The 26,645-nt window shown below is 45.4% G+C and overlaps 2 protein-coding genes across 2 annotated transcripts in view; both read left to right on the top strand.

Moving 5' to 3' along the window:
* ANK3 (ankyrin 3, node of Ranvier (ankyrin G)) overlaps nucleotides 1-18,837 on the top strand; it is a 211,875-nt gene extending 193,038 nt beyond the window's left edge. Inside the window, exons 43-44 of the mRNA XM_010567894.1 lie at nucleotides 14,193-14,285; nucleotides 17,441-18,837. Coding sequence (XP_010566196.1) covers nucleotides 14,193-14,261 — 69 coding nt within the window. The 3' untranslated portion in view covers nucleotides 14,262-14,285; nucleotides 17,441-18,837. The remainder of the gene's footprint in view (nucleotides 1-14,192; nucleotides 14,286-17,440) is intronic.
* Nucleotides 18,838-21,280: 2,443 nt separating this feature from the next.
* Nucleotides 21,281-26,645, top strand: part of CCDC6 (coiled-coil domain containing 6) — a 56,816-nt gene continuing 51,451 nt past the window's right edge. Inside the window, exons 1-2 of the mRNA XM_010567942.1 lie at nucleotides 21,281-21,395; nucleotides 26,514-26,645. The exon at nucleotides 26,514-26,645 is cut by the window's right edge and continues 194 nt beyond it. Coding sequence (XP_010566244.1) covers nucleotides 21,281-21,395; nucleotides 26,514-26,645 — 247 coding nt within the window. The remainder of the gene's footprint in view (nucleotides 21,396-26,513) is intronic.

Below are 26,645 nucleotides of genomic sequence, written 5' to 3'. Positions count from 1 at the left end.
TATGTCCGGTAACAATTAACTGCGTGAGGAGTCCCTATTGCTCGACATAATTTTTTGTAAGACTTGTAACGTTGTTTGTGACAGGTTTGGGGTTTTTTTTTAATCTTTCTTTACGCCTTTTCTATTTATTGCTAAATTAAGAAAAATGGAAGTCAGTGGAAATTTATGTTCTGCAGTGTGAATAGAATGAGGTGGAGCGCGGGTGGGCAGAGGAGCCAAGCAGGGCTGCGTAATCCTCTGCCTGACTGGCCCCAAGCCCTGGAAGAGGTTAGAGCAGCTTCTGGGACCACTGTCCTGCATCGCTAGGGAACAGGCCTCTTCCCTGCCCTGACATACCACCTGTGCAAACAGTGCCAAATAGCTCAGCTGTCCTCCATCTGTTTCCAGTAAGGTGATGCCACTGTTTTCCACTCCTTTTGTGACATTGAAGTGAGCGAAGAGATATTGGTACTCTTCGGCCTCTATCCTGCTCCTTGGCCCCAACACCTCTGGCATTTTTTTACTCTGTTAATTTGCAGAAAAATAAATTTTGGGTAATATTTAATCTCCTCCTTATGTTTTTTGTTTCACGGCCTCATTCATCCCAACTCCAAAGTGCATCCAGCCAAGAGGAATCAAAAGATTTCCAAACGTGTAAAGCACTTTTCCAGGTGGTGGCTCTTCTTAAAATACTGCGGAGGGGCTCCCCTTTATTTCTACCTTGCCTGGCTTGCACATCCTTAACTGCAGAACTGCAGTTGTTGTCTGATAATTAAGATTTTAATAGCTTTCTCAGTTGCTTATATTTATTTCCCAGAAGTTTAAAAGTAAAGTAGATTCAAAGAATGGCTTATAGCCCCATGGGTGTGTGCACCTTGCACCCCACCAGTGGGAGGGTTGCCACGGAATAGACCACAGGGCTGGCAGGGAACCAGGCTGAAAAAGGGAATTGCAGAGGCTCTTCTACATTCCTCTCTCTGCTGAGATTGTCTTTTCCCAGGCGTAATACAGGAGGAGATTATAACTTCTGGAAGCGAGGTATTTCAGTAGAATTGCTTCTACATGATATAGGACTTTTTTTATTGTAGAACAATAAAAATGTTGGCTGTGGTGGGCTGCAATAAATCATTCAGGTTTAAATTAGTTCATTTTAAACTATTCTTTCGATTATACAACCAAGAGTTCTTTTATTAGATGGTAACATAATCAGTCTCAGCAGTTATGCAGCATATGATTGTTATTATCGTGTTATTAGTTCGTGACATAGTTGAAGCAGTGAAGATCTTTCCTAATGTTCACCAATTACTGGAATACTTTAAAAATGTAAGAAAGAGCCTTCTGCAAAGGCAGTTAAAGGCAGATGGCAGAGTTCCTTTAGCGTTGGTAGGCTTTGGGGCAGACCTCAGGCTTTTATTATGATGATCCATTTAAAAGAAGGGATGAGCGTAGATGCACACTGTAACATGCTGAGGGTGTGCGACAGTGCTGCACTTTCCCCTCTGGATTCCCATCAGTGAAAACATAAGTTGTCATCCACTTTTGTGTGCTCTTTACTTTTGGATATCCCATCTGGATTAGAAAGAAAAAGTACGTGCTTTTCTTATGCGTGCTTCTTGCACTACTTTTGCTTTATTGGCAAAGGGTGATAATCTTACCTTCTAAATAACAAGTCTTTTTATAGCTATGATCTTGGAATAAGCTGGTATCAGAAAATAATGTCATTTCTAAATGTGGGTCTCCCACAAAGCCTGAATGGGTGGCAAGCTAGTGTTTGTTGGAATGGCAACAAGAATTGCTTCTAATATCTTATTGATATTTCTTCAAGAATATCTTCTAATTTAATTTGAAGTCCATAGTTTAGTTAGTAACACAGTCCAATTTACGGACACTTCATGTGCTGTCACGAAAACAGAAAGAGAATTTCAACTGCAGTCTTTCTGCAAGGTGTTCTTCAGAAATGCTCCATAAAGAGAAAAGTGTGGAAGAAACAGATTTATTTTTGTGGAAAGAAAGGGGGAACAAAATAAAATTACTTCCCAAAGTAAAAGGTGAGGGATGCATCAGTGTTTTGGCACACAGTTTGCAACAAGAGATAAACTCAGACAATTGATATTGGGCTGCTGCCTGGTGATGTGGATGAAACAAATTGTTGGCCTCACCCCAAGTCCACGTAAATGCCCAAAAGTTTACAAAACCAATGCAGTGACAATGTAGGCCATATAATTCTCTACAAATGCTCAAGCATCAGACTCCAATGATCTTTTTAAATGAGAGGAGCACAGCACAGTTGGTCTGTTATCCCAAAGAGGGTGATGTCTGCCATGTGATTGAGGTGACTCCCAGTGTCAGAATTCCATCACAAATAAACCACTTGAAGCTGTTTATTAAAAATAACTCTTCCTCCAAAACCTTCGTGCCCTCTGGGAATCTTCTCCTGCTTCTTGTTACTTCTTCAGGATAGGGTTGGATTATAATTTTTTTGTATGTGTATTTGGCTAGTGTCAGAGGACAGCAGGAGACTTTACATGCAGATGAATACTGTCATCCTGCCCTAAATGCTTTTTGTTATACAGTCCTTTTTCTCCTCCACCCACCTATGCCTACTCTTATTTGACACATCATTTGTGAGAAATGCTTCTTGTTTGGGATGTCTTGGGCCAGATTCAAAAAGCAAAACAGAAATGCACTTAGCAATATCCACTGTTCATGACTTTAAAATCAGTTTGGGGCTGTCATTGAGTACTTATAGAGAAAATATTCAAATTTCTCTATTCACAGAAAGGGTGGTTCAGCCAAACATCATGTGAGAAGGGCCTCTGCCCTGTGTCTGTCACAGCCATAGGTATGAAGCCCTCTGCCAGGCATGTGCACACAGAGCTGCTCAGCCCCAAAGCCAAGGAGCTCCTTGGGTTTCGCAGGGGAAAACTCTGGGGCTGTCAGAGGGTGCCAGGACGGTGTAGACACCTGGCTGTGGCTGTGGGACCTCCCAGCACCAAGCTGAGACCAGCGTTAGGCTGTTCCCCCTTGCCCTTAGCTGAGGTCTACCAGTTCACTTCTTAAAAAATGCAGAATGATTATACTTCACACTACAGTTTTGCTACTTAAAAGCAGATGAACACTGAGCAGGAAAGCCATTTACATGGAGAAGTTCTTCAAAATGCTTATTTGTAATCTTCTTTGTGGAGGTGCTCCACTGAATCTTTCTGCATGACTGTCTTCTTTCTCTATAAGGGAATTCACTTCCCATACCTTGTGAATCCATACGATTTGTTTGAAACATTAATTTTTGAGGAGAAAAAAGCAAGGACTTATGACAAGGCTTTTATGTACACAAAGTTTTTAGCAAGTACGTAAGATTTAGAAATTCCACAGGTCAGATGCATTCCAAATACCATTTTCTAAGACTTAAGAGCTGCTGAGATATTCCATACCTGGCATACTTATCAAGCTACAGCATGCCAAGGAGCAAAAAGGCCTCCTCCCGCCGTATCCTTTAAGAGCAAAACTGCGAGTCATTATGTACATGACAGAGACAGGAAAACCACTGTCCATGATAACCTCTGTTTTCTTCTCCTAGTCCTGATCAGCATGTTCTGTCTTGCAAATGTGCTGTTCAAATGTACTAAAAATGCATTTATTAGGAATATAGTGACAGTGACAGTGAGATTGAGAGTGACTCAAGCTCAGATGAAGAGCAGAGAATTACTACAAGAGTTTATCGACGGCGGTTGATTCTGAAGGTATTTTGTGATTTGCATTCCTGAGGCGACGTTGGCATGGACGTGGGTTTGGACCGCTGTGTCAGAATGTCAGTTTTGGCATACTGGAGTCCCTCTGGTAGTGTGCTTTCCATTGCCAGTATGTATTTATAACCAAGTGCTAGGTGGCCTTTTCTTGCTTAACCCAGAGGTTTATGATTGTCTTCTGCTGGAAAACAACTGTGCTGCATGGCATGTTATGTCCTTCACTGCCACTGTTTTGCATGGCGTCTTAAAGACTATAGCTAGATGCAGTGTGTTGGTCTGATGTAGAGAAAAATGAATTGCAGAGAGATATGAGTGACAATTTTTTTCTTTTTTTCTATTTTCTTAAAAAAATTCTAAATTACAAGTTAAAAAATTGCAGGAACGTACATGAGTGGGACATAGGAGAGATGAGCCATGTACTCTGGTTGAAACTTGTGGTCCTAAGTGCTTAATGTGTTCTGGTGTCATGGTTTAACCCCAGCCAGCAGCTAAGCACCACGCAGCTGCTCACTCACTGAAACCAGGACATCTGGAAAACCTCAAAACAGTGGGTGATCCTGATTTAAAACCTACCAAAGTTAATAGGAGTCTTTGTATTGCCTTCAGCAGGCTTTGTTTAGTATATTTATTTACAGATGACCTTTACTTACAGCATAATATACTTTATATATTGATAACAATGGCATAGTCATATAAATAATAGCATTTGCCCTCATATTTTTTCTTGTATGGTCATATATTATGGCTTTATTTGCCTGCAGCGTATAGCATAAGAAAATAATTTTGCATTGGAAACCATTATGTTAATCCCTCAGTAACTTACAAGATTTATTAGATTCTTATTAGAAAATCATGTAGTCGAGCCATCAAAAAGACAGCCAGCCACCATAGTGCTATTACAGCACTAGCTGAGTTTGCCTAAGATATAGTTGTTGCTTTAGGAATGATTTGTGACGCTCTGATTGCACATATCTATATAGCTGCTATTTGCATGCTTCGTGGAGAAGAGTATGCGTACAGGCACCACACCTTTTGTGTAACGTGGATGGCAGATTGGCTGCTCTGCACAGCTACTGATCTGTCCAAGATACAGACACTTTTGGAAAAGGCAGGATGACATTTCTGACTGTCTTCACCCTGAATTTCTTCAGTATACCAGTCATGCTTCCATTTGGGAGAGGGCAGGAATAGCAAAAATGAGCTCAGTAGAAGTGGATATTTTGTCCAATACCTCATCTTTACAGGCAGAACCTGCTGACTTCCATGGAAGGCCCTGGGCAGGTCAGGGTATAACCCTTCATCAGTAATTCCCTCTGCAGAGAAGACATGACTGGTCAGAAATAGGAATGTGCGTTTGTTTGGTTGGTTTTTTTTCAAATGGGGCAGGTGGCCTGTGGGTGATTACAGACCCTCGAATGCTGTAAGAATGTTTCTGGTAAGACATAAAGTCTCCATGCGCTGAAAGTTTTAAAGGCTGCATAGTTGGCCTGTGGCTGATGTCCCCCACCCAACTGATGTCTGAACTATTTTAGTGTCCACTGGTTTGGAGTCAGGAGATGTCAGAATAGAAAAGAGAAAGTATGTAAAAGGCATCCTTCACTTACTTTCCAAGTACATTTGCTGTGTTTAGAGACAGGCATAGAAAATTGGTTTTAAATGAGGTGGTACAACTTGGGGTTGAACTTTTAACAGAGCAACGGTAAAGCAGTGTATATAGTGTTGTAATCTGCAGCTAGTGCAGATGCAGTCAGGAGGGTGTGCTCCGTGACTGGAGGTGGCTGAACCTGCTCTGTTGGGAACGTGTCTGTTCCAAACTGGATTAGAGCTGTACCTGTCTCTTGATTAGAAAATACATATGATACTTAAGCCATTTTCTGAAGATTTATAGCTTCTTTTTTTTCCCCCACTCTGCATCTCAAGGCAAGCTTAAAAGAGAGCAAGAGAAATTTTCACAGCAGCAATCATCAGGCCTTTTAGAGTTTGGTAGTGGAAAGAGTTTGATAGTGGAAACAACCACTTCAGTAAATATATTTTATCACGTAAGGTTCATGAAATGGTGGTATGAAATAGAAGAGTCAAACTTTAACGTTGGTAGAGATCTGGACTTTAATTTCTGCACGTTCCTGGGAGCAGAGGTTCAGTTTGGGTGTGCTGAAATCGCTGGGAGAGCATGCACAAACGGAGGAACAGCTCCTCATGCAGGGAAGAGGTCTCAGGATACAGCGCTCAGAGGCACGGAGCAACGCTCTCAGCAGGCAGAGTAAAAATAACTCCGGTGTTTCTGCTGCAGGACCCCGAGCAGCGGTCAGGAGGAGCAGGGGGCTCTCGCCTGCCGGTGCCTGAGCACCCAGCGAGCGGGTACTCTGCCCGACCCCACGGCCCCAGTGCCCCTCTCTGAGGCTTACGCTGAGTGGGGCTGGCATCGCTTGCACGTAGCAGTAGCGAGAGGGCAGTCGGGCTCTCCTTCTGCTCCTGTGGTTTCTGACACTCGTGGCTAGCCAAATAGTTGTTAAGGTGCGACGCAGAGTAGGAGGCAGGGATGTTTCCCGTCCCCCAGGCAGCGAGCCTGCCACAACGCTGACAATGAAATGCCCCAGTGCTTATCTGCAGTCCCACCTGGACCAGGGGAGTACTTACCCTCTACTGTCTTATGTTTACTTAGGAGCCGGCCCTAGACTTCTTGGTTGAGCTGGCATTCTCTGGAACAAAAACTGGTTTGAACATCTGAAAAACCTGGGCGCAGGCATCATAAAAGGCTGGCAGTGCCTTGCCCGTGCCGTCAGCCCGCTCCGCTGGCTTGTGCCAATGGCAGCAGCCGGGAGGGGATGAGGGTGCCCTTGGAGCCTCCGCCGGGTAGAGCCGCACAAGGGAGCTGCGTCGTTTTGCTGTGGCATATATTCATTACTGCCTGCGTGTTGCATTAAAGGCAACAGAGGTACTCACGTAGCCTGCAGGCATAAAGTTTGGTAACGCCAAAAGTTGAGGATAGATTGAGTCCTGTAGAAAAAAGGCTTTGCTGTGTGCCTCAACAGCTACCATCAGGGCTGAATTGCTTCATTACCTTTGTTCTTCTTTCCCAACTTGTTTTTCATTTCAGTGCTGTTCTGTATTATTGCTAAGAGTATTATTTCCATTTAACTGCTACCTTAGTTCTCTGTCCTGGCCCAAATATGGAGAAAGACTTTTCTCTACCCTGGAGGTATTTTCCCAGCAGTCCAAGAGCTGAGTCCTGTCAAGTGTTCAGCACTCTACTCTCAAGCACATTCCCATGGGATTTAGCACTTCAGAGGGCTGAGCCCATAAAACCAGACAAGCAAGGACTGATGCCCATTTCCACATGTAATAGGATCGTATTCTAACCTCAAGGTAGTGCATATGGTTTTGGTTTTGCTTCCTTTCCCCTCTTCTGTTCACATGGCGGATTGATGGGATGGGGCATTGCAAAAGAAACGGGTTTTTATGGTAGCGCAGGAATGCAAGCAATTAGCACACAAGGGAAAAATAAGAGTGCTGCCACAATGTGCACATTCAGAGCCTGATCCAAAGCTCCTTTATTCAGTCATGACAGAAATCAGAGTCTAATTTTTTATGCTTTTTCAGAGGTGGTTATGTCTTTCATGGGTACAAATTTTTGGCAAAAACTGTTTAGTAAAATCCTTGCCAAAAGGTTTACGGTAGAATTTTGTAACGGAAAATAAGATAGATTTCTAAGCAGGGGTTATTAAAATCTGATGTCATTTTGTGTCTTGTACTTTTGTTATTTCTTGCCAATTTTCGTTAAAGATTTATTTGTCTCTTTCCATGCATTTTGCTCATGAAACCGCCCATTACTGATTGCAGAGGGTTTGGTTCAGCCTGCACTGGAGGAGTGGCATGGGAGCCTGAGCAGCAGTCAGTCAAAACTAGAACCAGCAGCTTTCATGATCATATTATTCAGAGGAAACTTCTTTATGGAAAGCGAAAATGTGGCCATCCTGGCAGTGAGAAGAATTAAGGGCCTGTGCCCCACATAAGGCACATGGGAAGCATTTTCATTTGTGTATTCAGCTGGGCGCAGCCTCTCTGCTGCAGTCCCTGCCAGGCTGGGAGAGCTGCAGAATTGCTCTACTCTGAAAGTGCCCTCGCCCCGGCAGGGACCGACAGGTTCGGAGTTGCCAGCCTCAGTAAGATAACACAGAGGTAAATTAAACCACAGACTACAAGTGCTGTTACAAGGTCTGTTCATCATGTTGTCCTCCATGCAACAAGCAACAGACCTATGACCCAGCTCGCGGTATTGGACTGTACTCTGCCCCATTTGAGGCACCATTTCCTTTCAGGTCTCCTTGACTTGCCTGGCGGTTTGTTGTTGTGCCCCCCCCGCCATGGCTTTAGCAATACATCTGCAAACAAGCAAGTACAGACTCAGCACAGGCGGAGAGTCATGGCATCTGATTAACAAGGTCTCCCTGAGTAGGCAGAACTCACTAATGAAAGTGACCTTAATGAAAGATGTTTGTTTCTACTGCCACTGCCACAGAGGCTTGAGACCCCAAGGAGACTGAGGCGCAGCTGCTGTTTGTGCATGACAAGAATGTGATCTCGAGACTGAAAGGATTATGTCTTGATGGTGGCTTAGGCCAGTAAGGGAAGAGGTCTGAGCGCTCTGTACAGCTCCTGTTCCCATTGCAGCGTTGCCTCTGGTCTTTGGCAAAATTAAATATTTAGGATCTTTCCATCTTGCTTATTTCCGCCTGCTTTTAAATTCCCTTTTATCCATCTGGGTAAGAGGCATCCAGCCGCACCTTTTTTCTCCACTGTTACAACAACACTAGATGTATAGGAGGAATAAAAGGGACTATTATCCCTCTAGTAGCAAAACAAACATGAAAGAAAACCAGAGCTCTGACAAAGCTGCAGTGAACTTTGGCACAATACTGCAGCACCAACTGTATAACTCTGTTTATCTGGAGGGCCCTGGGAACACCCGTAATCTGCAAATAACTGTTAAGAAAATCAGTAGAGCTGGCAGAAGACTTTGAGGAAGCTGCTCTTTGCTTCTCCTGCCCTGGAGAGCAGCAGAGAGAGGATACCAGCTGGTTTTGGCAGGACTACACTCCGGCGAGCAGGGTGACATTAAAGCACTCTGCATTGCAAAGCTTCCTGGCATGTTCTGGGGCTGAGGCAGCCTTTGTATGGTTTAGTCCCCGGGATATAACCGAGCTTCCAGTAATCACGGTATTAGGTTTTCTCCCTGCCTTTCTAAAGCTCTTGGTATTGTGACAGTGATTTCAACGGGTCGAGGCTGAAATGAAGCCTACATAAGTATGATGCAGCAGAAGGAATTTTATTCTTTAGCTGTGACGCAGACATACCAGCTTTGTGTTTAAAAACAGCTTTTGTTGACAAGGTCATCTAATGTGCCATTCTAACCCAAAGCTGGTTTGAGATCTGACAAGTAAAACTGCCAGTGGGTAAGGGTTTTTTTCCTTAGCAAACATCCGTCTTTATAACTGCATAGGCTTAGAAATGTCAGTAAATCAGATCTACCTCCTGCCAATTGTGAGCCCTCCTGCAATTTGTTTAACTACCCACCAGCAAGAAAATTGTGAAAGCTGGATTTCATGCGTGCTGACTGCTGAGTAGTTAACAGCATTTATCCTTAAATTGTGCTTAAAGGAGCACGTAGGTAATTAAAAACCAAGATTCACCATACCTTTAAAACTGCGTTTTCTTCCAAGAGACATCTTTCAGTGCATCAATGCATTTTCCACTTTAAAGCTGAATGCAGTAATTCTCACTAACTTGGTTTAAGGATTAACCTTGCTCATAGTGGCAGTAAGGCGTCAAAGGACCAGTAAATGCAGGCAGTATTGGTGTGCCAGGTAGTCTGGTGACTTTGCTACTGGCCATGTTGTTTTATTTCTGTTTTTCGTGGGGTTTATTGTAGTGGCTTTGGAGATCCCGTTCATGAAAGGGAACCTCTCCACACCTCTGTGCTCCATGGGGTGGGAGGGACGTCTGGGCCAGAGCTCCCTCCTGTCCCTTAGGGCACGGCGTGGCAGCCCGCTGGGGAGTCTCTGAGACCACGGGTGAGAGGCCAGGAAAGAAACTGTGCAGCTAGTTCCCCATCTGCTACGCTTCTGATGAAAAGTATTAGGTCTCCAGAATCAGTATTTCCCCCCGTTGTGGCTAGGAAACCCCCCAGGTTTCAGTTCCCCAAACCTTTACCCAGTCATCGCCCCCCCTGCCGCAGCAGCGGTCCCCGTGCCATTCTCGTTTCTGCCGTCTCGCTCATGAGAAAGGAAGGAGCAGGCTGCTGTCGTTGGGGCCCCGCTCACCACGGAGGCCAGCCTCTTACTTCCCTCCTCCTGCACGTAGCATGACGTCAGTTCTTAGGCAAGTGTGTAATTTCTCCTGCCCGTGACCCCTCAGCCAGCAGAGTCCTTCTGGGAAATGAGTTGTATGGGCCCAGCCCAGGCTCCATCTGAAGGCTTCAGCAGCCGTTTGTTCTGCCGTGCTTCTTGCAGGGATGCCACTATTCCCAGGCCTGGGGACCTCAGCTAGGTCCCTTCAGCCCCAGGTGTATCTCAGACACAAGACCTCATCCTTACGTCCTTACGCAGTGACAGCCGCCTGGCTCTGGAGCCTGCCCTTCTTTCAGCGATGCTTCCAGAAGCATCAAAGTTCAGCAAGTTTTGCAGTTTATATATAGCCTGGGAAAGCATGGGGAAAAGGCATGTAAAATGTCCAAAAGTGTTTAATTACTTAATTATCAAGTGGTAATTTCAATACAGCTTTCACTATGAAATAAGCAAAAATTCTGCACTTCCGAATAACGACGAATGCTGACCATGGGCTCAGTTAGCGGCAGACCTGCCTTCTGCTCTTCGGTACACCCCTCTGGCTTTGCCTGCTGCAGGCTCTCTCTCTAAAGCGAGGAAAATGGAAAAGCTTGGCCATAGAAAAGACCGCAAATGGCTTGTAAACAGGAGGAAAGGTTTATTTAGTTTAGAGCTTAGAAATAATGTATAAACCTAATATTATAATGTACGTATTGAAAAAGCTGTGTTTGTAGGGAAAACAGTTAAAAAAATTAAACATGGCATCACCGTATTTGTTCGTTATAGAGCAGTGCCAGGAGCTTACGTAGACAACTGTGTAGCATGTAGACCACAGTAAATAGGAATTATATTTGCCCTGTGCAGCTTAGTACGTGGAAGCACTATGAAAGCTTGATATTGAGCTGTAATAATCTCATTTCAAATATTATTTTGTTGTTAATATTGATATAACATGTTTTATACAATGCTTCTTTCTGCTTCCTCCCTCTAGTTGCCATTTTTTCCATAGTGGGTTGAGGGTGAGGGAAGAAAAGTTTCAAGGATTTTTTTTGTTTGTTTGTTTAAAGGGTTATTCATTTATGTGTGCAAATTTTTCACATGTAGGCCAGCAACATTATGATTATATTTACTTTATTTATGTGAAATAAATAAGCACAGATGACATATTTTTGAAGCATCAAATGCAGTCCTTGCTTCAGCACCCAGGTTTGGAAACATGACTTTATGAGATAAAATAGTCAAAGTTCTTCTGAAACATGAGTTCATGACTGCCAGCTAGCCTTAGACTCTAAAGTAATGTCATTTATTTATAATTTGAGCAATAATTCTTGTAGTGGTATTAAGTCACTAGTATAGCAGTTAGGAAACTGCTTTTACATTTATTTACGCTGGTCCTATAAATTGCTGGTACTACAAGAAGCGATGGCTGGAGTGCTGCCGATGTCAGTAAGTCATGCACCAGGCTGCCGAGGCTCCTCGGCAGGTCAGCAGGCGTTACCGTGCCAGGAAAAGTGTCACGTAAGATACCTTTCTCCATTTTGTAAATGCTGAGAAGTCTTGTCTTTTGTGCGTGTGTTTAAGATCTTGTGTTTAGCAAGCTATAGGCAGAGCTGTCTTTTTAAATCCCAAATTTCCCCCACCTTATTTTGGTGTTAGACCATGTGTCTGTGTGTGCTGGGCACTGAGGAGCTGTGAGAAGCTAATGGACGTCTGATTAGAGAGTTTATCATCACGAATTTGTGCCTCCATCTCATAGGACTCAGACCGATCGCAAGATGATTTGTTGCCCAGAGAGCTTCATGTCATGAATTAGTTAGTAAGAACAATGTGCTAGAAGCTCACTACAGGCTTTAAGGACACATTCTGTAGAATAAATGCACAGGTATTGGCATGCTAAATGAGCAAGGCTTTCATACTATTTGTGTGACATAAAGCAAACTGTTACATAAAGTTGAAGCTAGCATGTGCTTGTTGCTTGGATTGGTGTGGAAATATGTGTGGGTTTGGCAGAATATAGGCTATATTGCTAATCTTATAACACATTCTTTAGGGTGAGGAAGCAAAAAACATTCCTGGTGAATCTGTAACAGAGGAACAGTTTACCGACGAAGAAGGCAACGTCATCACAAGAAAAGTAATCATGAATTACATCACTGCTCTGAGTCTTTGCATTCAAGTAACTTCTTTTAACATACTTTCTCCCTTTAGAATCTAGGAAAAAAAAAAAATCGATCCTTTTCATTTGTTGCTTCCCACAGATCACACGGAAGGTAGTAAGACGCGTTGTTATCCCCCATGAGAGGAAAGTTGGCGAAATGGTAATGGAACGGGGACTGTCAGGAATTAACAGTAGATGTAGAGGGTTGTGTTGACTGCTGGAAAGTGCTAAAGGGCTGGAGGTTTGCATTTAACAAGAAGCCTCGGCAAAGTGCAGTGCTTGCGGTTATTGACAAGTTGTGCATTTGGGTAACGGGGCAGGGGTCTCTGTGCTCTGTGCAGGCAGGGGCTGTGTCAAGGGGGCCTGGCTGAATTCTCTCAGCACAAAGCGTTAAGGTCTCTTTCTGTGTTACAGGCAGCAGGCTTATTAAACCATAGTTTTGGGGCCTGTTTTGTGCCATCAAGATGAGCCGTGTCTGTGGGTTTGGTTAAGCCCTTGCAGAATTTGCGCCTTACACCCTTAGGTGTAGCGTGTTGCTTTTTCACCAGCCCAGAGGAGTGAGCTGCAGTCTGGTCCCCACCGGCCTCTCGCTCACCTGCGTAATACCCCTGTGCTAGTGACTGAGGGTTTGCAGGATTCAGGGGAACGCGAACATACCCAAAGCAATGGGATCCTTTACAAGCAGGCACCAAGACAGGATTTTGTCCCTGGCAGTTAAAATCAGAAGCCCTTCTGTAGGGCCAGACTGTGCCCAGCTTCAGCACCCCTGAAAAGAAAGGAGGGCAGTGGGAAGGGCAGGCCCGTTGTGCCCCAGCACGCTCTAGCCCCCTTGCAGGGGGCTCCAGGGGTACGGGCAGGTGTGGGCAGGCTGTGCCTCGAGCTATCCTCTGTCCCAAGGAGGCTCTGGGGGAACAGGCAGCACCTCTGGGGTCAAATGGCTACAGGGGAGAGCCTGCCTTGGTCCCCAGCGCATAGCCCTAGGAGGTTTTTGCTCCAGTAAAGTTGTCATTGAGGTTAATGGAATTTTTGACTGAGTGAAAACAGATTCAAAACCAAACAAAGGTAACAAATACTCTTCATCTGCTGGTAAGAAAAAAGAAAAAAGGGGGGGGAGGGGGAACGACATGACATAGAAATAAGAGAGTTGAAACAAACATATTTCCATCCCTTCTTTTGTAGTCCTTTATCAGGGAAAAAATAAATCCTGCCCAGCAAAGGGGAAATATTTTCAATTTGCTGCACCAGATTAGATTAGTCGGAAGCTACAAATAGTTACAAATACATCAATGCAGATCACCCGAGGGGTAAATTCTGCCGATAACCACACATAAACAGATGCCTTTCTCTGATGTGAATGAGGCTTGTGATTACTGGAGTATTTATTTTTAGATGATTATTGAGCTACTTTTAATGAGTGAAGATGAACTTTATTTTGGGGTTTGCTGTTTTAAAGACACTGAAACCTGCACTGCTTGTCACTGTCATTGGTTTTACTTCTGCACTGCTTTGGTGGTGGTTTTTGCTGGCTTTCTTCTTCCTCCCCCTATTCCATTACTAACCTGCTCACTTTAAAGCACAGACATTGTGAAACATCATAACAGCAGCCGTGGCCTATGCTGTTGGAAATGTCCACCAATCCCAGCTGACCCGGGAGGCCAGTTGGGAAAGGTGATTTTCCTTGACGGTGGCACTGAATCCCGCTGCAGTCGATGGCAGGGGCTCTGCCGAGGGCTGCCAGTCGGGCATTCCAGCCCAGGGGTCGTGGTGAAATTGTGGATGATGAAGATGATATTTCAGGCCTGTGCTTTTGCTGCTCATCAGAGTGGATAAGTAGATTGTGTGTATCTTTGAAATGAAGTGTTAATGTGATTTAACTGCTTTTTACTTATCCTGTTACAGCAAAATGTGGAGCCTGTTTTGGAAGCAGGTTTGTAATTATGACCACTCTCTGCAGACTCTGTTAATGTTCATATTTCTCTTTTCAAGCAGGGAGAAGGTTATAAGGTTAAGACGAAGAAAGAAGTCAGACACGTGGAGAAGAAAAGTTACTCATGAAAGCTGAAAGCCGACCACTGAGCGGTCAGTGTGATCAATTTTCTTTCACTGCTAAAGCCTTTTGCCAGCACAGCACTGCGCAGCACGGGGACTAGCGCCTGGGCTGTGCAATGGCTTGCCTTGGCTACCTTAACATTGCTTTTGAGCTGCAAAGCTGAATAGATGGCCCTTGATCTTGTAAGCAGAAAATGACCTTCGATTCATGTACAGAAACTGAGCTTTGCTTCCTGGAACATAAAGCAAAGCAATACTGAGGCATGTGTAAGATTTTGGGGAGTTTTACAAAGTCTAGTGTTTGTAATCCATGGCACTTTCTGCTCCTAAAAGTCAACTTAAACACAAATAGTGAAGGAGCTGCACAGAAGTAAATCTGCTGGGAGTGGAAGGCTTCTTCCACTGTCGGCCATGTGGTCTGAGGGCAGTTACGCAAGTCAGAGTCCTTGTAAGAGCCAGTGAAGTGTCTCAATATTTGCCAACAAATAATCCTTACCAACTGTTTCTTGTGAATTTTATTGATCCAGCCTTAACGGTTGTAACAAAACAGCAGCTGACATTATAAGGGCTTCCCAAACTAAAACCAAATGCACAGACTAAGACACCCTTGCAGGGGCTCTGTAACGGCGTGCCGGAGCACTGTGAAGCCAGAGGCTGCTTTGTCTCAATCACATAACTGTAGTCACACAGCAAATGTGCCTGTAAATACGGGAGGAGCCAGTCTGTGTCTGTTAATGCTGGTCAGTCAGTCATGGCTTCAAGCATGTATGTTTACCATGTTCATGTCTTTTTTTCTACTCAGAACTTTTCTTAGCTTTGGTGGGTTTTAGGAACTGGGCAGAGAAAGAGTTTACGAAGTACAAGTCTGTGTGTTATCCTTTTCCTATACATCTAGTATAGGTTTGACTGTAGGATTTAAGAACAGGATAAACGGGACCTGGAAAACATACTGGATAGTGATGTGGAGGTAAAGGACAGAAGCAGAGTCTCTCCTGAGTCACTAGTCCCTTCTGACTGCTGCAATGTAAGGTAGCCCCTAAAGCCACCTGGCCGTGCGGACTTTCTGTGCATGTGAGTAGTGCCATTTGAGACCCGTGGCACACGGTGTGTGGGATCTAGCTGCGGGCTTTATGGGATCAAGCCCTAAGGAGGAAGCTCTGCGAGGCGACTGGCATGCTTTCAGCATCTGGTAAGCACCTACTGCATCCACCTAGCACAACCGCTGAATTCCTGCTTCTATTGAGAGCCCTCCCACATGTGCTAGCAGAATAATACTGCTTCATGTGGCTTGCTGCTCAACATACTCATAAAATATTTAATGGTTTGAAAAGGAAGGTGATTCTTTTGACACACCTTTCATGGAGCTCAAGGATATGGGAGGAAAGCAAGCCAAAGGGATGGTACTGCTTGTATGAAATTATGTCCCAGGTTAGCTCCTGTGTTTCTCCACTGTCAATCTGCAGCGGAAAACCAGTGGAAATTTGTGAATTCAAAGGCGCTGAAGGCCAGATGGGGCACTGAACCCCATAAGCAGTGCTGATAAAGAGCCTGCCAGCATACAAGCGTGATGCAATGTACATTGGGGATAAGGGAGAAGCATTTCATTTTAAAATAAAATGGCATTAATAAGGCAGTCCTTGCCTAATGTATGAAACAGATATTCTGACCTTCAGAAAGCCAGAGTCTGAGTTCCACAGAACCTGATTTGCTCCCATGACTGCTGATGCATTTCTCCTGTGATTTCCAGTAGGCAACTCTTCTGGGCTAGAGTCCCTGAGGAACTTCGAGAGTTTTCCTTAGATAACAAACCTTTGCTCAGGGGGGAGCTTTGTCCTGTAAGATGAATCTCTGTGGTCCAAACTTTGATATGATAAGCATGACCAAATGTGCATTAAGTAATTGTGAGCCCAGTCAAGAATCTATTGAAAACATTTTATTTGAATGCAGAAGTGGATGTATTTGCACGGACAGGGGATTCTGATAGAAAACTAGTTCGTTTATTGATCACAAAAGACTAAAAAATTCTGTTTGGGAGGCAGAGGTGTTGCTTTTCCTTAGAATGTTTGAAAAAAATCACAACGTTAGCTCAATTTTGCCATAAAAATGTCTTTGTCACCATTGCAAATAAACCTGTTGTGAAATATAGGTTGAAAGGAAAAGCCAAGAACTTTTGCATGCAATGCAATTCTGCAGGACGGCACTGTATGAGCTGGCGTGACCGCTGCAATGTGAACAGGCGGCTTTTAGCAGCAGGATAGATTTATGACAACCGTAGATGTGGGCAAGGACAGATTGTTTTAGCGTAGAAGGAGAGCACGAGCACTCCTGGGGAATGCGTGTGGACCTGTGACCTGATTAGTAAACAGACATGTCCATGCCAGCCTGAATCCTGCAGGCGCTGCGCAAGCTGCACTCCCAAACAGGCTTTCCTGTGCCCAGGTGCTGGGGAACCTGCAGGTCTTCCAGCTCCCGTTCGCCGGTGTGTTTGTATTTCTGCTTCCTGCCTGCCTGCTGCAAGACATCGCTGTTGTACAACAGATGTAACAAACTTGCTGTCCTTATGTGCGTGGCTGCTTGACTATTTTTGGATGGGCGAGAGAGCAGGAGCTGGCCCCCCGTCTCCCTGGTGCCACTCACACAAGCCAGGTGGGAGATGGATGGGGCTGCTCCTCTTCCTTGCTTTGTCCTTCGCCAAGCCTCCTAAAGGCTGGACTCCACATTCCTGGCTCTCCCGGTCACGTTCCCTGAGCGACTGGCAGAGGTGGATGTGCAAGGATTGCAGTTTTCCACCACTGTGGGGATGCTTGCAAACAATAAACAAAAATGTGCTGTGAAAGCAGCAGCGCTCGCATTCTGGAGATGATGCTATTTCTTCCGCTATGGAGATCACCTATTCCTTGTCATCATCGGATCTGATGAGCTGGTGCTTTGTCTGGGCTGATGAAATGCAGCATGTTGCAAACGTATTTGTAAGTCAGTTCACGAGCAACGTGGACATCTGCAGCTGCGTTTTCCCTTCATGCTGGGAGCTCAACTAATGACATTACCTGCCTAGAAAGTGTGATTTATCCTATTGCGGAATTCCATAATGCCACTTAGAACTTTTCTATTTAGTCAGAGAAAGGCACGAAATTGATTCTAACGAGATTTTCTGAAATGATTTGTGCTATCTTTTCTTTCCGTAGGACTGTGTGCTTTTACTGCCAGTATTCTAGAGGGAAACTCACGGAAGAAAAATCAACAGGAATTAAACATTCACCTATAAAAGTGTGCGTGTGTTTGCTGCTTCCACACATTAACCGCATGGTTTTTATGCAAAAACAAACAAACAAACAAAAAAAACCAAACAAAAAAATTAATTTAGCATGAGCCAATTTACAGAGCATGGAAATTCACGTTCATTCACAGGATTGGAGGGTGCGCAGTTACCAATGCAGTGTATATACAAGATGCCATGCTGTTAACAGCTTCTTTCAAGCAGTTTGATGTCATCTCAAAAGAAATAAATTCCTGTGGCCAGAGGGGATGTACGAAGACGAAATGGTTAAACCATGGAAAGACACTAAAATTACTAAAATCCACAACAGCTCGCCTTATTTTTCTTGGACCCAAACTGTCAGGGTATAAAACACTATTTGTTTCTTTTTTAAACATCAATAGTTTTGCTGTAAATAAATAACACTGTATAAATTCTAACAAAATAGAATAAATGTTGATAAGGCACTGCCTTTTCGATCACAAACAGAATATTGCAAATGCATTGAGCAGGCTAGGTGTCTCAAATGGCTGCACCTACAGGGATATTCTGGGTGTATCTTCACAGATTCTTGTATATTAGCAATTATAATGTTTGTATATGCAAAAACGCTAGCTTGATTTTAAAAAAATCTTTAAAATCTGCTGCAAATTTAAATGATTCCCAAAATGAGGAATTCTGTAGTTCTGTGAAAATTTTTCTTCAGAGTACTAATATTTTGATGCATGTGTTTCACCTTATTTTGATTAAATCTTTTCCAGTTTTGCAAACACTATACCGCAACATGAAAAATAAGATTTTATCTGTAAACACAAAGCCCTTCATCTAATATTTGTTGCTGTTGCCAATTTTTCAATGAAATGACCTAAAACCCATAACATATACAGTAGTTGCATTATGGGGAGGGGGGTGCTATCTGTTCTCGCTTTATAACGGGGGTAATGCTTGCAGCTTTAGAAGTGGGTTGGTGCTCTAAGGAGCACAAGTTTGGGATATTTTTAAATGAACTGAAGAGAAATTATTAGCTAATAGACTGGCAGCACGCTGTAAAATTATTACTGTATTGTGTAATGGCTATAAGATGTAGAATCTTTCAGTAAGCCAATCATCTGTAATCATCCTAGCAGTGTAATATTAGGTCGTTAAGGCTGCTGTGTTTTAAAGGGCATTTTTATTTGGGTTTTGGTGAAATACTTTAATTTGTTGATTATATTCATATGGAAACAGCATTCATTGATAATAGCTCTAATTACATATGTATGAAAACAACAAACACTGGATGATCTAGTTGATTATTTAAGCATAAAATAAATTGTGTTAAAACTCTTGGATAACGCGTATTTGGCAGTGTTCTTGTACCTTATAGACACGCGGCTTCGCAAGGCCAGCCATTAACCACCCCTGGCTTTTTACTTCTTTTACTCTCGGTTTCTTTTGTCTGATCCACCTCCTCCTCTTCCCAGTGTGACAGGCCATCACTTGGCAGGCCGTCCCCAGGTGGGGGGAACAGGAGGTAAACACAGCAGCCAGCACATCCTCAGCAAAGCTAAGGAAACCCACCTCCCTGGGACGCAGGGGACTCCATGGGCGTGGGGAAAGGACCTGTGCAGCAGGGGTATGCGCAGCCTCTTCTCCAACGCGTGTTAACTCTGCACCTCCTTTAATTTCCTTCACCCCATCGAGAACCAGGAAAAGCACTACTGACAGCAGTTTTTTCCCCAGTGTGTGTCAGCGAGATCAATAACCAGCTCACTGCAGATGATGTAAAGAAAGTGTACATCTGTATATTGCATGCACTTCCTGTATCTTATAGGTGAGGGACCACTGCATATGTATATGTAAATAATGTGGCCAAAGCAAAGTTTTTTAGGCAGCATCAGTGCACACTTGCTGCTCTGGACCACGGGCTTCTGCTCTGGTGCAATAAATAATTTTCATTACTCAGGTTTCGGTTTTACCTGGCTTTCAAGGCAAGATGATGTGTTTTACCCCAGCTTGGCACCCGAGGAAGCACTGCTGCTACAGACCCAGCTCAGTTTGCTGCTTGTTATCTGCTGACCCACATGGGAACTGCTCCTCGCCTGGCGTCAGTCAGCAAAGCTCTCCTGACTGCGGTGAAAGGCGCTTGGCTTCAGGAGAGCGTAATGGGTTGGTTTGTCAGTGTTTCCGAGCTACTAGGGCTGCCAGCTTTTGAAGCAGTGACAGTAAATTAGGTGGTTTTCATCATTTTAGCAGCCAGCCTGTGTTGCAACACATGTTTTACCTAGGTCAGGACATCACTGGTACAGTGCTGATGGTTCAGGTCCTTACGCCAGAGCCTGGAGGGCAAATGCCACTTATGCCACTGGAGAACAGACACATCTTATTGCAGGTCACAGTCCAACAGCAGCGATCTTCCTCCTGGACACCTCGCCATCCAGATGCCTCCCTCCTGCTCGCGAGTGCCCAGATCAACTGAATGAAAAAGAAGGTTTTCAGTAAATGGAGTGCAGATGTATATATTTAATATTATATCGCAGTTTTACGGTTGGAAGCAAAGGCTGCGGTGACCCGCCAGCTGGAAGGCAGGAGCAGCGCTGTAGAAGAGCCTGACTTCACCTCTCCGTAACGGCATCCAAAAGGCAGCATTTCATTTGACGCATCTCTCTCCTCTGCCTGGTCCCCTCAGTGCCTGACACTGATGAGGAATAAAGCTGTGATTGTACCTGGAACGGTAGTTCCGGCAGGCAGAAGCTCTCTTTACGTAGACAGAAAAGCGGGGTTGCCTGTGCAGGTAGCAGAGACGTGTAGGGGAATCTCAACAGGTCCCCTCCTGCTGGTGGTGATTTATGTGGCACCTTCAAGCTCGGGCAGTTGGTCTTGACCATGAGGGCACACGTGAGTAGCTGCTGGCTCGCCTTGAGGCTCCCGAAGACGCTTTCGCAGCAAGGCCCGGCCGTGGGTAGCGCTCAGCGCCTGAGCAGGCTGCGACCGGGGCAGACGTGCCCCTCGGGCCATCCAGGCCAGCGCCGTGGGTGCCCAGGCAGGGTGGTCCCCCACCGCCGGCAGGTCCCAGCCCTCCAGCTCCTGCCGCGCAGGCCGGCCGTGTCGCCGCTCGCTGCTTCCCGTTGAAGCTTTGATACAACGGAGACGGCGAGGGTTGGAACGGGAATTCCATAGCTAAATTTGCAGAGTTTAAAATTTCATGTTAAATGTTGCACAAACAGGATTTGCTGGGTGGTGGTTTGTTTTGCACTGAGTGTATTGACTCTAACAGTAGCTCAGGATATTTGGGAAAAACAAGGTTGAAGCATCAACAGTCATTTGAGTAGGAAAACAGAAATCTTGCCAGTACTAGCAAACAGCGCAGACAGCCCTGGAGTGAGTGAGGGCTCTACCTCTAATGTGCACTTTTGTCTTTTTTTCGTTTTTTCCCCAATGAGAACATTCCCCTTAGAGGCAAAATTTTAAGTTGTGGGACTTTTATTCCATCTATGAAAATAAACTCGATTGCTAGATGAGGCGTTCTTTTCATCCTTTGATATTTGATTTAGCACTGCCTAATAATAATGCTGCAGAGTATCCTACTGTACTTTATCCATTTCTGAAGGAGTATCAATTACATTTTATTTGTGGCCAGTAATAGTTTCAATGTCAGAAATTCTAAGAGCTCCCGTAGTGCAGAGCTGACGTTGGTGGGATAAATGGTGGTCGCTTGCAGCATTGCAGCACCCTGCTAATTAATGCTAATTTCTTGGGGGGGGTATTTAACATGGGCTTTGTCTGTAGCATGCACTGTGCAAGAAATCGAGACGTGCTCTACGACTGGCTGCTGCAGCCTGGCGTGCAGGGCGTGCACAGCACCCCCAAAAACCTCTCCATGCCTGCCCCTGTGGAAGGAGTTTGTAACTGGGGCTTTTTTAAGCTCAGTCGAGTCAATGCAATTTGATGAAACTCATGGAAGTCCATCGGTGGCAATTTTTATCACGTAGCCTCTGCAATGACAGCAAACTCGGCGCGAGCGGCTTGGCCTGGAGGAAAGCAGGCATGGCTGCCCCGGCGTGAGCTGCAGAGCTGTGCGAGGCCCCCCCCAGTCGGAGGGCTCTGCAGGGGCAGCAACGACAGCTTCGGGGTAGCCCTCCTGCCCCTGCCAGCCCTCTCCCCGGGAAGGGGGTGAAGGCTGGAAGACTGGGGGTTGCCTGGCTGAGGCCGGTGCAGGGATGCTGGGCAGGGTATCAGTAAAGGGCTGGGTTTTTTTTGTCCTAGCTACATGCCTGATGTATGAAAAGGCTACCGCCGACCCATTACATCCTTGGCCCTGGGGTTGCGGGCTGGGATTGCCAAGGGGTGGCAGGAGGGGGTGGATGCAAACAGGACTTCTGTTTTCAGGGTAGATCCCACCAAACCGGGGCTGGAGGAGGAAGAGCTCCTGGCTCAGTTCCCCTCTAACCCCGGAGTGAGGGAGGGAAGGAGGGAAAACATGGTGATAGTGAGGAAGAAAATATTCTTGCTTCGTTGAAAGCACAGCGGTTTTCCAATAGAGAGACAGATCCTATGGTAGCAAGAGGGAAGAAGGGAAAGTTAGACCCAGACTGCTACAAAGTGCTTGACATAAAAAATAGTCCATTACTTGGGAGAGAAAAAGGTTAGTGAAGGACAGAAAAATGAGCTGCTCAAGAAAAATTATGTACGTGCCACAGTTTTCATAACTGCTGATGCTAAAAACAGTATGCTAATTGTGCATGGTTTTATTTACTTGACCCTAAGTCCTGAAGGAAGGCGAAGATTTATAATAAAAGTTTTATTGGTACTTTTCCCATCACGCTAATGTTCAATTATTGAGAGCCATTTGGGCTATAAAACAGCAACGCACAGCGATCCCCTGTTCACCAACTTCCTTGGAAGGCTTCCAGAGGCTGGATATCGTTACGGCATGGCCAGACCAACAGAACCAGCCTAGTACAAACTCTGAAAAAAATTCCCTGGGAGAACAAGGGTTGAAAAGCAAAGCCCCAGAGCTGAAGACGTGTTAGCTACTGGGTGGCTACCGCACGGCACGTTTTCATAGTCAGATACACTATCCTGCACAGAGACTTCTTTTCTAATACAGGTCTCTGATTAAATGGTCAGAAAAGCAAAGCAGCATGGCATTATTTTTGTCTGAATTGCTTGTTAGAAAACATGTTTTATCCTGCACCAATAGACACCTTAATCCACAGTATTAGCAAATTGGTGTTTTTCCTGCTCATGCAAATATCTTTCAAATCAAGGTTTCTCCCATTTAACAACCCTCCACAATGGTAAGATCTCCACATATGCACTCCATTTTTCCCTTTGAATATTTCCTTGTATACAGGTCACTTTTTTTTTTAATGCTGTTTCTGTTTATTTTCCTAGAAATATTTTCCATTAATTGCATTTTAATGCAACTTTATCTTTCCTTTCCCCCCCCCCCCCCCCTTTCAGTCAGGTACTCTGAGTACAGTACAGAATTTTTCCTGAAGTTAATTAGCTTCAGTTGGTCTTTTCCTCTTCAGTCTATAACTACTGAATATTTTAATAAAATTGTATTGTTACAGAAGGTCTTCCAGCTGATTAATGGACCTCTGGAATCATATTAAGGATTACATTAAATCTCTGAACATACTTCTTCTAACCCCTCATGCCTAGCAATGTATTTTATACAAATATTTCTACTGATGTGAGTTTATGAAACACTGTTTCTAATTGCCCATTACTTCCTGTAATGACAGTTTCTGTGAATAAATCCCTGCCTTTTTATTGCTTCTTCTTGATGTGAGTATCTGCTCTGCTACTGTTACGGTGCCAGTGACATTTGGAGGTTCTTTGTTTGGACCGATACCTCCCCTTGTCGCCTTATAGTTTTGCTTTTTTTTTTTATACGATAAAACAATAGGGGAGCAAGGAGGATGGAGACTTCATCTTGCAGGCGCTGCAGTGGTGACAGGCTGGTTGTGGTGGCTTTTACTGCTGCCTCAAGCCCCTCGCAGCCTGCAGTGGGGCACAGGGTCCCGGCAGCGGTGCCCCAAGCAGCCTTGCTGCCAGGCGAAGCCACGGTGCGAGGCAGCCTCTGCTGTGTGCCCTAAGCCTTTAGAAAGGGGTTTTGCTAATTGTGCTTATACCACGCAGTTATGTTTTTTAATTGGTTTGGTTAACATCTTACAGATGTGCAAAGCATTTGATTTTTTTGGGGGGTGCTAATTAGGATAAAATTTTCTCTCCCAGTTTAATCTATTAATTTGGAGTAGTTGGCTGTAATTGTAATTAAATGTACGGGCGCTATTTTTTAAATGACTGAAATGCTGTTATGACAAGGATGCCATCGTCAGATCTAAACATCAAGGGCCCTTGTGTTTTCCTCCCACTCCCCCACTGACTCAGTGTTTGTCATTGGGCAAGTACCTCATCTCGCTACCTCCCTTTCTTGCCTTCCAGGGCTATTGTGCGAATTAATTAGATAATGTTTCAGCACGGCTTTGAACTGGAGAGTGCTACAGAAGTGCCAAGTTATAATTTATTGTTATGAAAGCTGGTGTGCTGGCTGGGAGCGAGACCTCTGATGCAACCCCAGCAGAGAGGGACGGCAGGGAGGCCAAGAGAGAGCTCCCCTCTCTCCTCAAGATCCCTCCTCTCCATACCCGCCGTCTGCAGCACCTTCAGCCTGCTCTGGAAATGTTCTGCTGAGGGCAGCACCAGCAGCTGTGTGCTGTGATCCTGGGGATGCAGCCCCTGGCTCAGCCGGCCCGTCCTGGTTGCTGGATTGAGGATGTCACTGCACCTCCCAGTCCATTTTCAGGCTAGTTTTGGTCAGAAGGAGCAGCGGCTGCGTCTTCTGGAAAATTATAGTGCTCCAAATCAGCAAAGCACTTAAGATTAGCATTGATAGGTCTGATGAGTGGCTTAAGGTTAAGCACGCCGTGGGGCTTGCTGGGTGAGATTAGCCCAGAGCAGATGCGTATTTTGCTGATGCAGGTTTTCAAAATATTTAGGCCTTGGTTCAACAAGACACTCAAACGTGAGCAGTCCCACTGAAGGCAATGGAAATAACTAGCTGATCAAAGCCGGGCAGCTGGATGAAGAAAGAACATTAAGTTACGAACCTGTTTTTTTAGAAATGACTTTGCTTTGAGGAGCACGTATGTGTGCGGCCAGAGGTGACAGGGCAAACTGGCTTGCCTGCCGTTGCCAGCGCTGCAGAGTGTGTACATGAAATAATGCTTCCTCACGACCCAGCTGTGTTCGGTCAGCTTCCCGAATACCAGCAGACCTATTTCAAAGCAATTCTATTGCATTGCAATGACCTGTCCAAAACAGTGCTCATTGTTTGTCAAATCCTATTTTAATCCCTCGGGCTTTTTATCCCAAAGCCCGCGCTGGTGGAGTGGCTCAGCCTGGGCGCTGCTGTGGGGCAGAGGAGCCGGCGGCTGCCCCAGGCGATGGAGCTTGTCCGCCCCTGCAGACCCAGGGGTCCCCCGGGGTTGCTGCAGGGGCATTTTAGGGCAGCACCAAAAAGCTCTCACAAGACCTCATGGACATCATCTAGCTGGTCTGTGGAGACCTGTGCACCTATAGCAGCATCTCTTGATGCTGATGCTCTTACGTTTTGGGAGGAATTCCCGCCCCGATGAAGCCCAGAGATGGGAAATCCAGCTGGGGGGGCCGTAGCTGCCTGGGGTGGTGCCAAGGGTCGCTGGTGCTGATGGCCTTGCTACATTTTAATGGCATCACCAGGCTCAGTACAGAGGTAAGGGGATGCAGGAGTACGGCTCAGTTTCTGCAGGGCCGGCTGGGTGGTGCAGGACCTTTTCCAGCCTTAAAAGCCCTGAGCTGATGCACCTGACGGGGCCGAGGCAGAGCTGCAGGGCTGTGCCAGCACTGGATGGGGACCCCCATTCCCCCCCCCCATTTTGAGCTCTGTTTGCATGGCAGCGTAACGTGCCGGGGTCAGACACATGGACAGGCATTGCAGAAAATAGTACCCATGTCTGAAAACTAGGAATGGCCCTTTACTGCTTTTCTTGTGATCAAGAGACCAAAACTAAAATGACCTGCACTTATACTCATAGGCAGGCAAAAAGAATAATTACTCTACAGAGATGGAATTCCTTCATATATTATAGTCATTAAAAAGAGTAAAATTTGAAATTTACTGTGGCACAGGAAAAAAAAAGGTAGTGCAGTTAGAGATAATGAAATCCTTACTTGCCATTAACAGAAAAATTGCTGTTGTTAAAAGACCCCTTCATAAATAATTGAGAAACCAATTATACAGTCTTAGTGACTAATTTATCCAGGAGCAATACGGACCACATTAGGCCATATCATGAATGGCACGTACGCTCCGTAATATCTCACTATAACTCGTGCCTTTATTCAGCTGCTCCACAAAGAAATAGTAAAAAAACCCACCTAATGCACATACTAATCAGGAAATAATCTGGAATGAGAGATGGGCCTTAATACATCTTAACTTAAAGCAGCTTTACAGAGGTATGGAGGCCTGGGGTAACACGCCATTTTGTCTCTGCGCCGTGAAGGGGCGTGGGGCCGGGGGGTCAGGGGCTGCCGCCGTGCTCACCCTGCCTTGGCGGGGTGGGTGACCCAAGCCCCATCTGCCCCAGGGCCCCAAAGCGGGGGGGGTTTGAGCTGCTCTGCAAGCGAGGGGGCCTCTGGAGCCGGGAGGTTCAGCGCCAGGCCTGGGGCAGCCCTGCGGCCTCTCCCGCCCCGCGCCCTCCTGGCGCTCACCGGGCAGCGCTGCCTGCGTCTGCATGTTATTTTAATAGATATATGCTTTAAAAAAAAAAAAAAGGAGGTTTTCGGTTGTTTGACTTGTGTGTAAATGAACCCCGGTGGGTCCAGCAGAGCGCTGCTGGGTGAGCCCAGGGCTTCCCCACGCGGGTCACAGGTCTGAGCGACGAGCGGGTTTTCTGAAATACTGAGGTAAAAAATCCAGGGTTGGCGCGCAAGCTGTCTGCCGTGGATAATTTAATACTTAAACAAAGCCTTCCCCGCAGAAGCCGTGCCGTCGGGGGCGCCTGAACCGGCGCTACAGCAGAAAAAAGTGGTTTGGGCTTTTTTTTTTGACGCCGCCGACGGGAACCCCGGCGCGCTGCAGGGCCGGCGGCGGTGCCGGC

Source organism: Haliaeetus leucocephalus, unplaced genomic scaffold (genome assembly GCF_000737465.1).
Source record: "Haliaeetus leucocephalus isolate CR32 unplaced genomic scaffold, Haliaeetus_leucocephalus-4.0 Scaffold229, whole genome shotgun sequence".
Lineage (NCBI taxonomy): Eukaryota > Metazoa > Chordata > Aves > Accipitriformes > Accipitridae > Haliaeetus > Haliaeetus leucocephalus.
The sequence above is the reverse complement of the archived record's forward strand: the minus strand, read 5'-3'. Positions and strand labels throughout refer to the sequence as shown.